The sequence below is a fragment of the Clytia hemisphaerica genome, unplaced genomic scaffold (genome assembly GCF_902728285.1).
Source record: "Clytia hemisphaerica strain Z4C2 unplaced genomic scaffold, Clytia hemisphaerica genome assembly, whole genome shotgun sequence".
Taxonomy (NCBI): domain Eukaryota; kingdom Metazoa; phylum Cnidaria; class Hydrozoa; order Leptothecata; family Clytiidae; genus Clytia; species Clytia hemisphaerica.
Genome location: NW_027104101.1, coordinates 3,361,752 through 3,375,086, shown reverse-complemented (window position 1 = coordinate 3,375,086; position 13,335 = coordinate 3,361,752). Strand labels below are relative to the sequence as shown.

At 34.8% G+C, this 13,335-nt stretch overlaps 2 protein-coding genes and 1 non-coding gene across 4 annotated transcripts in view; all 3 read right to left on the bottom strand.

The window, feature by feature from the left end:
- The window catches only part of LOC136813102 (nischarin-like), a 33,153-nt gene extending 21,970 nt beyond the window's left edge, over positions 1-11,183 (bottom strand). For both annotated transcript variants that reach the window (XM_067069621.1, XM_067069622.1), the window contains exons 1-4: positions 11,072-11,183; positions 1,419-1,754; positions 1,081-1,164; positions 262-441 (exon numbers count right to left, since the gene is read on the bottom strand). In XM_067069621.1, the coding sequence (XP_066925722.1) occupies positions 262-441; positions 1,081-1,164; positions 1,419-1,664 (510 nt within the window). In that variant the 5' untranslated portion in view covers positions 1,665-1,754; positions 11,072-11,183. The remainder of the gene's footprint in view (positions 1-261; positions 442-1,080; positions 1,165-1,418; positions 1,755-11,071) is intronic.
- Positions 2,088-5,466, bottom strand: LOC136813103 (probable transcription-associated protein 1). The gene is made up of 6 exons (XM_067069623.1): positions 5,163-5,466; positions 4,845-5,044; positions 4,531-4,633; positions 3,474-3,906; positions 2,925-2,941; positions 2,088-2,662 (listed from the first exon to the last, which is right to left on the bottom strand). Exons 1-6 carry the CDS (start codon positions 5,389-5,391, stop codon positions 2,184-2,186), a joined length of 1,461 nt encoding a protein of 486 aa, XP_066925724.1. The 5' UTR covers positions 5,392-5,466; the 3' UTR covers positions 2,088-2,183.
- Positions 11,184-11,882: 699 nt separating the features above from the next.
- Trnat-cgu (transfer RNA threonine (anticodon CGU)) lies at positions 11,883-11,954 on the bottom strand. Its single transcript has one exon. It is a non-coding gene; the product is annotated as a tRNA-Thr (tRNA).
- Between the last annotated feature and the right edge of the window lie 1,381 nt (positions 11,955-13,335).

The following is a 13,335-nucleotide window of genomic DNA, read 5'->3' as shown; positions in this document are numbered from 1 at the left end:
TTTATTTCCCACTCTTTCGATCTTATTCTTTGAATTGTAAAATGTGTGTAAAAGCCACAGGGTTTGCTTTCAAATTACCAAAAAGAGTATGAAATGCAAAAAGAAAAAAGTCAGGTTGATTCAATTGCAAGCCTCGCATGAATCCGAACTCAAAAGACTACTAAAACGTACATTGAATAGTACTAGCTTTGGAAGTAAAATTTCTATAAAGACAGTAGGTCTTTTTAATGAGAAAAGAGCAAAAAGGAAAAGCACACTTACAAATTGATCGATCTCAAGAAACCCTATCAAGGGTCTTGGTAGATCAGTGAAAACTGTGACCACAGTCTTCAAATATTTTTGTAAAGCAACTTTTCGTTTCTCCAAGTGCGATGAACTGAGATTGCCAACAATTTTCTTTGGTGGTAACAGCTCCCAGGCTAATCCATGTTGTTGTACGAGCTAAATAAAAAAGTTAAAGGGTAATTTAAAAACATTGATAAGGGATGATAAAACTCAAACAAACTACATATACATTGTGACTCAGAAAAAAATTTGGTGTTAGCTAAAAATGTAAAAATACATCAACATTAGGATGATTGTTGGAAGAATAAAGACGGATACATTTTTTATCCTCGCTGATGATGTAACACCTACAATCATTGTCGTAATATTTGAGAAAAATGGGAAATTCCTACGAAATCTTGTAACCACAAAGATTTGGAAGCGCTCTAAATTAGGTTGGAAGGGTAGAGTTTTAACTCTGAGTTTTAAACGCTAGACTTAGGATCTAAGGATCCAACAGTTCAAGAAAGGCCCAATAGGGCTCAAAATATAGCCCGGAAGTATAAACCCCTCCCGAATTGAAATACTTGAATAAATTTATCAATTAGCCCAAAAGCGACTTTCTCGCCCGATCTCCAAATTACGAAAAACGAGGAAATAAGCTTGATTCTCAATAGATTTTGACCGTGATTGCAGATCTAACATAACTCATTTCATTTTTTTTTGATTTGCTATCTAAGCTGAGCTCCTTTGAGTTACAAAAAAAGGGCATGGAAATGATTTCTGACTATGTAGATAAAATGTAACATTGAGCACCTGTTCATGAAGGCGATGAAATTCTCGATATCTCCGGGCGACAGACCAACTCCTCTCTTTAATATGGATGTCTATGTTGTAAACCTGCAGACAAAGTAAAAAAGACATTTAATTAGTACAATTATAATGGCAATAAGTCCTAGTACTGACACTTACAAAAGTTCAAACTAAAGTAAAATAGCCATAAATCATTTCATATGTTTTCCCATAATAAGTTGAAAGACGTATTTTTAAAATAAAACAATTTCATTAGGTAAAGAAATCTGAAATTATAGTTCTTCAGTCTAAAAACCAACCTTCAATTCAACGTGATAAAAATATAATGAAAGTATGCTTACCACGTGGTCACCCACTTTATCGAAACTTTCGACCACAATATTTCGAATTTGATTCCTTTTCTCTTGCTCCAATAAGAAATCCATGGTCAAATCGGAAGTTGATGATTTCCTTTCTGCTGGATTCTCTTTTTGTAAAGGACGTTTGACCACACCCCCTTGATTGAAATCAGTGTTGTGGTGGAACTCTGGCGGTTGTTGGTCCCACTCATGGGCGGACTCTTTTATATTGACTTGGTGCTCTGCCATTTTAGTCACAGTGTCATAAGCTGGCGATGGTTCTTTTCAATCTAACATCGTATTCATACTGCACTGCAAGGAGGATTTTGAAGTGATTCACTATAAAGAAATAAAAACTGATTATAAGAACAGAGTGTTTGCTACATACGAAGTCCAATTATTTCAACAATTAAACCCTAAAAGACAAAGATATTGGCTAATATTTCACCAAACTTCACAAATAAATTAAACACAATAACAAGTTTTTTAGTCGATTTATTACAATATTTCATTGTACAAATTCATATCAAATTTAAAATTTACAATTTCATGATGTCAAATTACATAAATAAATAAGAATAGAAGAAGTGACCGGATCAGTTGATTTTTTATGATTATTGGTGTATGGGCTTTTGAAATGGAGGGGTCAAATCAGTGGAGAACAGCGGAAAGTGAAAAACGATTATACCAATCAAGAACATAAAGAGAAGCTTTCTCATGACACCTCAATATGCTTTTATGGTTAAAAATTAGGATTTGCAAGCAGATTTAACCATAATAGTTCTCTTGGAAAGCACCAAGTGCTGTATACATCGTCTCAGAGGGTGAAGCTTTTTCTAGTATAGCATAATCATCATCCTTGGGTGCAGAAGATGGTTTCTCTAATACTGCGTAATCAGGATTCTCAATTTCTGGCACTGCATATTTGATAGAAGTATTAGCTTTGTTTTTCATTGGATAGGCATATCTGTCGTCTTTAGCTTTGGGTGTATGTATGGGTTGACAGTATTCGTCATCTGTGGTTGAATTTGGATTACTGGCTGCGTAAACTGCATAGTAATTTTCTTGCAGTGTTTGAGGCTCAGTGGAGCCAGGCTGTGGTAGTATGTAAATCTCATCTTCCTTTGTTGGCGATTTGAAAGAGTTCAGCTTTTTCAGTGAGAAATTTGAGTTTCTCTTTTTATTTAATTTGGTGGATGGTGGTCGTTGGGGTTCTGGTGCATCTTTGTCGCAAAGAATATAGTTGACTGTGAGGAAAAAGATATCAAATGAAATATTTGAGATGCAAAAACATGAGACCAATTAGTAGAAATAATCTGGCTGCTTCGATCATAATAGTTTACATTTTGTAAATTATTTCACACAAAATAATTTACGAAAAATAAGCAAGTTCTAAAAACCATAATACAACACAACAATTTATTGATAAGATTTTACCATATCCAAAAAATGTATTACTTTTATGAATGTATAGGGAGAGAATGCAAAATGGTATTGAAACTGACTTACCAACTTCATTGAAAGTCCTATTAAAAAGAAAGAAAAAAGACGTCATATCAAATAATGTAGGTATCAAATAATGTAGGTATCAAAGTGCTTATGTACTATAGCTAATAGGCAGTCAAAGCAAAGTTTTCTGGCTCATTTAGAAGGGGGAAGCCTATTTTATGGCGGCCAATCGAAAAATTGTTCTATTCGCGTCACCCGCCCGCATCATATTTTCCGCTGTTTTTCCGGTGCGGAGATGCGGAAAAAAAATCTGGGAAAAGCATATTTATTCTTTTAAAGTATAGCTTTTTTCTCAATCGCTCTGACAGCCATCAAAAAATTGTTTTGTTCACGTCACCACCCGTCTCCAAATTACTGGCGCAATTTTCAAAAACCCGGGAATTTTCCGACCGACCGACCGACCGGCCGCATGCATTTTTAACACCTGTTGCAACGCGAACATAGCATTTTTTTGATGGCCGCCTATACATAGTTAAAGAGAAATCTACATGAGACAGAAGAACTTGACCGAAACAAAAATGAAGAAAAAATGAATGATTATCACCATACCTTCCTTTGGAGAGCCAGCACACCAGAATTGAGAGAATAATAACAATAAGGACTAGCAGTAATATAAACACGATGATCCATTCAGGGATACTGTCTTTGCATGTTGTAGAGGCTGCAACATAAGGTGGTGAAGTTTTTGTTATGCGAGGACTTGTGCTCTCTGGCTGATATGTTGTTTTTAGTTCAGTTATGATTTTTGTGGTGGGTGTAGATTTTGATGTGGTAGATTTTAGTAGGGTTGTCTTTGTTGATGTGGTCGTAGTTGATGTTGTAGATTTTTGACTTGTGACACTTGTTGATTTTTTAGTAGTTAGAGTTGTCAGCTTTTGAGTAGTGATTGTTGAAAAAGCTTTGGTTGTTGGTTTATGAGAGGTAGCGATAGTAGTTGGTTGCGTGGCAAAAAGAAAATCAACAAACTGACTTTCAAATGGATCTGGAAATACGTAAATCAAAAGAGTTAGATTTGCTTTGGGAAATTATGTGACATTCTTAGCTATGAAATTCAGATATTATTAAATGGAGAACATAATGAGAATAAAAACTAAACTTGACTTTAAAATTTTGTGTTTGGAATCAAAACAGTTGTCTAAACTACCGTAAGTTGGTCTAATCTCGACATTCTTCTTCTAATTTCGACACCCTTTTTTAGAGATAAGAATAATACGAAATTCGGAATCGGTGATTGAAAAAAGATTTATCCTCCCTTACCACTAAGCAAATAAAATAATTTCGACCTTTCCTTAATTTTTCAGCTCTAGAAAAGGGTGTCGAATTTAGAGGAGGGATGTCAACATTAGACCAAGTTACGGTAGGTCACAGTGAACCCTAACAGAGGAAATCACACTGAAACGACCGCCGGCAAAAAATTGATCATAGCAACGCTACCATTTTAAATAGATAAGACTCGATTATGAGTACTAAATTGATCGAGCGAAATCAAAGAATAATGGTCGTCAAAGTAGTGAGCCCAACCAAAACGAGATTAGAAGACCAATGTGGAAAAACCCGCCTCCGGCGGTTGATACATGAGAAATGATGAAAATAAATGGGCAATTACATTGGGTGTTTCCGTTCTTTTTTATATAACCACATGAATTTCCGTTGAAAGTAAGTTTTATCAATTGTCCATTCCATCTGTTACCAAAAAGATTTGATAAATCCTGAAAGGTAATAATGTAATATGACATAAAAAAATTTTGTGATTAAAGAAAAAAAAGAAAAAAACTTTCTAAATAATAGTATTTAATATAGACAAAATATTGAATCAAAAAAATATATTATCTGACCATTATTACTCATGATAAGATATCATGTTCTTAAATAAAATAATCCAAACCCTAAATTAATATTTAAGACTTCTCAATAACTTACTAAACGGGGCTTTCTGTAGCTAATCCTTTCATTTGCTCTAAGAGATATATCAATCCATTCCCCTGTATAACTGCCGTCTTGGTTGACCTTAGCATTCCACAAATGAACTCCAAATAATTTATTACATGAACTGCATCTTGTCAGAGTGGTTGTGAGATCACTATCATCTACAAGATTCCTTGAGAAATCTAAAGTGCAACCTATAAAAATTATACAAAAGCAAATGTTCAATTTCCCGAGACTAGATATCTTAAAGAATTTTGATAAGTAACAAATTCACCAAAATAGTTAGTATAAAATTAGAGAAAAAAATCACACCTGTTTGAACCATGCCATAACATTTAGCAGGTCCACCTCCCATCCTTGAAGACATTGTGGTCATTCCTTCTTTGCATAGACACTGTTCACCAACACTGGCACCACCAAAAAAGTCACATGTTTTGTTATGGACGGTAAAGCGATCATGGCTTTGGCGAACAACAAACAATAACTGCTGCTCAAAACACGGAAGTATAATCAGCAAATTTAAAAACTTCAATAATAACATAGTGAGAGATATATTAGGTTTAAGAAATCATCATACTGACTTAGAAATATGTTATTCTATTTTCAACATACAGATTTTATGTTTATCATTATATCACATGAGTAAATAGGGATTAAAATATTTCTTTATAGGATAAAAATCATTCTTGTTTACTGAGTAACATAAATATTTCTTTACCTCAGAAAAAGATTGACATTGAGTAAACAAACCTGATACATATATGTAAAATTTCAAATCAGAGATTTTGAATTTCAAAGCTTTCAAATATTTTTTTTTAATTCTAAAATGTACTTACTGGGTGTTTCAAAAAAAAAAGAGTACAAGTTTGAATTAAGATTGTGAGAAAACTAAAAATATTATTATAATCTGAGCTTTTTGATTGCCTTTAGAAAGAGGAAAGGCTAACTAAAATTTTGAGCTATCATACTATGAATTTGCTTCACATGTTAAAAGGTTATGAAGAAAATTTGAGAATATTCTTATTTGAAAAAGTGTCATTTTTGAGAAAGTAGTTTACACTCCACCCAGAAACCTCAAGAAAATGTCATAGGGTATTGGTATCTAACTCGAGTGATGTGCACCAATAAATATTTCCCATGCAAACTTATTACCAGAACTGCAGCAGTCAACCTGTACTGTTAAGTTTTGAAAGGTATTTTCCACCACAAGCTTGTTGTAATTGATTGTTTTTAACTTTATTTATGTAATAGTTTTGGAATTTGAAACTTGATTTAAATAACCCTTATCTTGATTTGCAAACATGAATAATTTGAAAATAGTGATGAAGAGAACCCTTAAATTTCTATTGTTATGTAACAATAGATTTTTTGTTATTATAACGCAAAAATCTCAGCTTGACAATGCTTGTTTAAATCCTTCAATTTTTATTTTATTGTTCTTGAATTTCCTTGTTGCAAAAACCAACAAAAACCTTTTTCAATCAGTGATCTAAAGAAGGGTCAGGGAATTGGATGGGGAATGTTGAAAAAAAGTCAGCAAACCGGAAATTCAGGAAAACGAAAAATTGTCGCTAAAATGGATTTAGACCCTTTTAGAATTGGGTAGTAAAGAAGGATCTGGACTTAGGTAGCACTCTATACTTCCAAACAAGAATTTTTAAATTAAGTTCTGATCTCCCACATTTTTTTGCATTTGAAGTGAAAAATATGCTAAAAAAGTGACATTATCAAAAAATGCAAAAAAAAACTTTGTTTATGTGGTGTTAATATCTTATGGGGAAACATTTATTTAGATTGATACCTAGTTTAAAATTTGTAGAATTTACTTAGCTTCAAGGCCGTAGGGTAGATTGTCAAATGGCAAAGTCAAAAAATTCAAAGTGTGGTAACCTCGTAGATAAAAAATCCAGCATTCCCAGGAGGTCTTTGATTTTTTGGGTCTTTGATTCTCACTAAAGCAAAAAATGAGTAAAAATGGCATTTTTTGCCCATTTCAGCCCATTTTAAGGCCATGAATGGTCAAAATGGTTTCTAATGGTGTCTTGTACTAACATTCAACATAAAAAGACAAAATAACCTCAGCAAGATTGCTCAATGTTTCAATTTCAGGCTAAAAAGGTTGAGTTTCTCCGATTCTGGGTAGCAAAATTTGGTGGAGTTATCAAAACAAATTTGTTGTCAAAGAGATTTAACAGTAAGTGAAAATACAGGTCAGATATCAACACAGTCCCATGCTTCGACCAATCATCCCAAGTTAGAGCAGTTGAAAGTATATGGCCAAAAAAGGCACTTTTTTGGGTGATAAAATAAGATTTTACTTACAAACTTTTTAATTCTGTTACCCTCCGTCCCCAGACCTGCCAACTTTAGATGTTCATTTTGCGTGAGATAAAATTTTTTTCCAAAATTCGGAAATCTGAAAAACAAATTTCGAAAAATCTGAAAATCAGGGAAACTTTTTCAGAAAATCGGAAACTCAGGGAATTTTTTTTCTGAAAATCAGAAAATCTGGGAAACTTTTTTTTTTTAAATCAGAAAAACAAGGAAATTTTTTCAAATCTAAAAAATGCGTGAGAAATCAAACTTTTAAAAAATTGCGCGAGACAGTGTCAGGATGCATGAGTCTCACGTCCAATGCGTGAGAGTTGGCACCTCTGCTGTCCCATGCCGCCTTGACATGAGTGAGGCGAAACAAAAAAGGAACAGATTCCTGTAACTCGATGGAAATTGGAAAAAGTTGGTTTCTGAGCCTTAGAAGTGCTATTTTTTGATAAAAGCTATGCAGTTCATGTTTGGACTTCTAAAAAGCTTAATCCCATTCCACATAATTCCCATTCATTTTCAATATATTTTTTATTTGAAAGTAATTGCTTTAGGCGGCAATCACAAATATCTTCGTTTTGCGTCGCCCGACCGACTCTCGAAAATTGAGTAAAAATTGAGTCGGTGAGTCGGTAAATATGTCGAACTTTTTCTGTCGATGACGGAAATTTTATTAATACCGATTTTTTGCGAGCGATTTCTAGGGCATTCGTGGCATTTTGACTTTTGACCATTTTGGGTCTGAGATCACAGTGTTCAAAGGTCATAATTTGAAACCACCCATAACACGTGGTTGTTTTGCCTGCTGGCTGGCTGGCAGTTTCCTTCAAGAATACATTCCAAAAATGGATGATGGAGGTAAGAAAACCTGAAAATTTTTACGACTGACCGGCCGACTCATTTTTTAGACCCAATACGGACACGAAATGAAGATATTTGTGATTGCCGCCTTATGGAATAAAAAGATATAGTCAAATCTTGTAGGGTCATTTTTCAAAAAAAATTTGCCTAAATCAATTTCGCATTTCGCCATTTTACCCTATGCAAACAAATGTGGCGAATCTAATTCCGACACCCTTTTTATCAGCTGTTTTTCTTGGCTTAGTGGTCACAGAGGAATAATCCTTTTTCAATCAGTGATTCAAGCTTTCATATTATTCCTGTCTCTAATGTCTAAAGAAGAGTGTCGGGGGAATTAGACAAGGGATGTCGATATTAGACCAACTTACGGTATTGGATTGTTATAGGTACCGTGAGATCGGGTAACTTGCATCAGTGCAGTCAAACATACATAGCTCTCAAATGAATGACCTGTCTGGTCATCAAAATACAAACTTAAATCAAAACAAAAATGGTAGAGTAGAGCTGCGAGCGAGCTGCGTAGTTCATTTGTTTTGAAATTTTGCTGCTTTGATTGGTCAGTCATTTGATGGCTATGCATGTTTCCCTCCACTGATGCAAGTTACCCGACTTCACGGTAGGTAGGGTACACTCCCCACCCCCAGCACCCAGCCTCCCTCTTCTCCTTTCCTTTCTTTGTGCCGCTAACCAATGCAATAAATGCTACACACTCAGGCTAAAAATTTGAGGTTTTGGTGCTGGAAGAATAAAACAAAGGATACATACCTAAAACAAAAAGTATCTCAAGCACAGTGATCTTTCATTGGGACTTTTGTAAAATCGGGATTATTTTTTCTAATTTCCTTTGTATCTCCTTAAGTAGTGCTCATAAGGAGATGAAATTTGGGATATGAAGTCTCCTTAACAATGTAAAAGTAAGGAAAAAGTTTTTTAATAATCAAACTGTTCACCAGTTATTGGGCACTTTGGTTTTCGAGAGATCCCTCTATCAGGCTAGCTCTAAAGCTCTAAAACAGCATCTAATAACATGAAAACCAGAATACGATTCTTCAATGAGAATCAAAACTATAAAGTGCACTTACAAACATCAATTTGTCAGATCTAACATAATTAAAAACCGCACTGTCCAGTCAGGACCTCATTTCACTTTATTGATATTACACAAACAGCAGTGTGCGCTAAATTATTTTGGTTTCGCTTTCGATTTCAAGCAAAGGTCTTAGCAACAGGGCACGTGTACATAGCAACAGGGCTGGGTAGAAAAATGTAAACATAGAATTCAAAAAAAATACCAATCATCGTATAGAGCACTAAAAAATACCCCCTTTCTATGTTTAGTTTGTTCTACCTTGGATTATAACTGAATACATCTTCAAATAACCTTTGTCCGCTATCAGCCTGCACGGTAATCTTTGCTTGCTTCAATTCTTAGATAATGAATAAGAGAGGTGCGCTTAGCTAAGCCGTGGTTGCGGGTGATAAATTTATGTTTACTTATATATCTTGTATATTTTAGTGGTATTTATCCAATGAAAAGGATGTTGACAAAATATGCACAGCGCTGACAAAATATGCACGGCATTGATTATGACATCATTAAATATGTCCAATGTCGATTCAACGCCCGTTAAAGAAAATAATTTGTAAATAGTTCTTTTTATCGACATATTGTGAAATTTAGAAATACGAACAATAAAAGAATCAAATTTAATATTTGTTTCCTATCTAGACTATATTAGCGTTAGAATATGGTAAATTTTCACAAAAAATATTTCGCGAAGGCGGTACGCCCTATCGCGCCCATGGGAAAGTTCCAATTTTTAATTATCGGGAAATCGGGAAACTGGTTCACCACGTGGATAAAAAACGTACGGAATGAAACCCGACAGAAGGTTTTCAACCAGATTTATTCAGATAAAGCTAAGGAGGTTCATTACTTGTGGATTTTAAAACCTACATAAGCAAAAACGAAAGTTGTTGGGAAGGAAAGAGTAAACGCAAGACAGAAGGTTTGGTTGTGTTGATCAGGTATGTTTTTATTCTATCCGAACTAATGTTATAAAAGACCAAGGAGGCCCTGACTGGCATCATTGACAATAAAACAAACAATTTTCTGTCAAGAGCAATGTAAACATTCCAACAACTTCCATCAAAATGATCTATCACAGCTCAGTCTACCATTTTTAGTGCAGTCCGAGGATTGAGCCGAGAACACTTGCAGAAAGCCTGCCAGCTCCTGTGGGCAGTGCGGGTGAAAAACTTCAATCTGTCAATCATTTTCTCAAAGCGAAGAATGTGCGAAGCAATTCTAGCTTTTTTACGATAGTGCCGCGGATCATCAGTGAATAGTATCAATTATCATTATCCTTTTATTTTCATTTCTAGAACTTTTGCAATAAAAAGGAAAAATAAAAAAAAAACTTCAAAAAACAAACTTCAAAAAACTGATTTTTGTCCCGCTTTTGCAGGACTTTAGCTTTGGTGCTTGCGTGCAGCATAGGGTAAAAAGTCCAAATATGCGTTTCCCGTAATTTTTGTATGAAGAGTAGTATATTATAATTATCTTTAGTGGTTCTTAAAACCAAGAACAACTTCTAACGATAGAAGATTCTATTAAAATCGTACATATTTCCATGAATATCTGTTGTTCCATATTGTTCTTAGAAAATGAGAGAAAAAGAAGAAGACCAAAATCTTTTACACTGGTTTCTTTATTTCTGAAACCAACAAATTTTCCCTTGAAAAAACACAGAACGAGTTATATCTATTACTGTCTATCCCGTTCTTAACGACCTTATATCCCAGCCAGCCGGGGATGAGATCCCTCCAAATCGGAATCAAGATAATTCCGAAGAGGAAAGTGTTAGAGACTTGAAATATTCACAGAATGTATTTTTATTTCTAAAGGATAAACAGAAAAAGAAAGCATTTTTTCTCAGTCAATTTCTGATCTAAAAACTTTTGGCTACAGTATAAAAACAAGGAATTTTGAATCCGATTTTTAGAAGACTAAGATCGCCGTGAAGAGAAATGTATACCTTTTCTGGTTTATGGAAATATGTTCTCTCACAGGTTGCTAGTTCAAGTTGCTGGCATACTTCTCCTCCTCCTTTCTGTCTTTTTTTCTGACTTTATTTCTTCAGTCTGTACTGTGGTCTATACCATCTATAAAGAATTTCTGCTTGTTCTTTTTACCTAAAACAGATCCTATTTTCAATGGCGTATCGGCGGCCGCCCTTATTTGGCACCCGCCCAGATGACAGAACTTCCGTTTTTTACCTGGGGGGGGGGGTACTAGGGTTGCGAGCTGACGGGGGGGTGCCACCCGACTTTCGAATTTTGGACCCTTACCGGGACTAAAAGGAGAAAACAAAGGAAAATTTTGCGAATTTTGCGACCCTTAGCGGGACAAATTGACCAATTTTGACCAAATTTCGATCTTTCAGGGGGTAAAAAGTTGAAATTTTCCTATTTTTCCGACCCTTAGTGGGACTGAAATTTGATTTTCTGATTTTTCCGAGCCTTAGCGGGACTTTGGAAGTCCAAAAAAGGTACCCTTAAGGGCGGCACATACCGTACCCTCCATTTGCCTAAGTACCCCACCGGGGTTTTTTATTTCTCAAAATCTTTTTTCGAGTTAAACTCGGATCTTTAACTCGGGGCTTTATTAAAATTGACAATAAATTGAATCATAATTTAGCTAACTCGAAGTTTTCTAACTTATTTGACAATTCGACGCTATACGATTTGAATGTTCATTGAATGTTTTATTTTTCCTTCTGTCTGAAAATCGCCGGTGAAAACTGCTTGGATAGGAAAACTCTTCAAGAAATCTGAAAACATTTTTTCAGGCACAGACGAGAATCGAACTCGCGATCTTCTGTTTACGAGACAGACGCTTTACCTCTAAGCTACTGCGCCACCGTAGTTAATGGTAACCTAGTTGTTAATCATTATTTATTGACCACACTTCTTTTTTCCCCTCTTTCTCTTTTTCTCATGATTTTTACCGATTTTTATATAAGCATAAAAAAATCTAAATAAATCATGTTCTTTCACTTAACGCAGGGGCCGTGGCTCCAATTTGAAAGTGGTAGGGCCATGGTTAAGTGTTTAAGGAGGCAAGACCATGGTTGTCGCCGACGGGAGAACTTTTGAAAATCAGTCCTTCTAGACTGCCTAAAACAGGTCTTTTTCAAGGTTTTTGCGTAGAATTTAGCTGAATCAGTAGATTTTTTTTTTGCTTTGGTTTAAAACGTTAAAAAAAAATTCTTTATTATTTCAAAATTTCTAAAATTTTTTATTACAAGAAGTCTTTTTTTCATTAGCGCTTTAAAAATTGAGCAGTTTTTTACTAAAATAATTTACTGTATTATTCGAAAAAAATACAAAAATAAAATTTCTTATAATTAATCTTTGGATCGAATAACAGATCTACAAATCAAAACAAAACAATCGATATGATATGCTTGACTTGAGTAGGATGGCAGAGGCGGTGCGACACCCCCCCTGCATAACATGCGCCTGCATGGTAAGCTAACCATAGAGTGATTTGTCGCAAATAAAAAACGGGGGTGGAAGATGTATTCGGTGCCTTATTGAAATTTTTTTACTGTAGATAGAGCCTTAAGTACTATGATCCGTCTTTGTTATTATCCGGAGTCAAACTTTACGGGATTTAATCATCATTTCTTAGGGTCTTGAGATTTATTTTACTGACTTGAAGTTTTTGCCGAAAATAATGAAACCGTAGGAGACGTCGTGTTAGCGGATCCGTGAATTCCAGTCTTTGTTTTTAATTTTGTGGTGCTAAGCGTTTGTGTACCATGCAACATGCAAACTTTTGCAAAAGTGAGCTCATCGAGGTCGATTTGCATGTTTCCCGGGATTTTTGAAGAAATTAGCCACTAAAGATCTAAAAGCAAGACTCGAAAAATAGGCTTGTTCTGTTTCACAACATTTTCAGTTTTAGTCAGTCCTGATTTTAGATTTTTATGTCATAAGAAACTTGTGGGTTCGACCGGTTGCTTTGGCCTGCTTTTTGTGAACAAGCATAAACAAGCAAAATAAAGTCACAGAGAAGATATGCTGGATTTTTTATTTGGAATTCTATCAGTTTCAAGAAAAATGCTATGGAGAAATAGAACAGTAAATAATCGAAACCCCAACAACAACAACCAGGACGTTGACCATCAGGAGATTTCTTTTGATAGTTGCTCACTTGGCTTTATGTTTTGGTTTTAGCTTATAAAATCAATACAACCTACTAAGGGACTGATAGCTCGATATTAACAGGATATAC

What these genes read in the sequence shown, in the direction of transcription:
- LOC136813103 (XM_067069623.1), bottom strand. Translation starts at nt 5,391, where the DNA reads ATGTTATTATTGAAGTTTTTAAATTTGCTGATTATACTTCCGTGTTTT. An exon ending in TTATGGCATGGTTCAAACAG is followed by an intron (nt 5,045 to 5,162) that starts GTGTGATTTTTT and finishes TAATTTTTATAG; the next exon opens with GTTGCACTTTAGATTTCTCA. An exon ending in AAAGAACGGAAACACCCAAT is followed by an intron (nt 3,907 to 4,530) that starts GTAATTGCCCAT and finishes ACGTATTTCCAG; the next exon opens with ATCCATTTGAAAGTCAGTTT.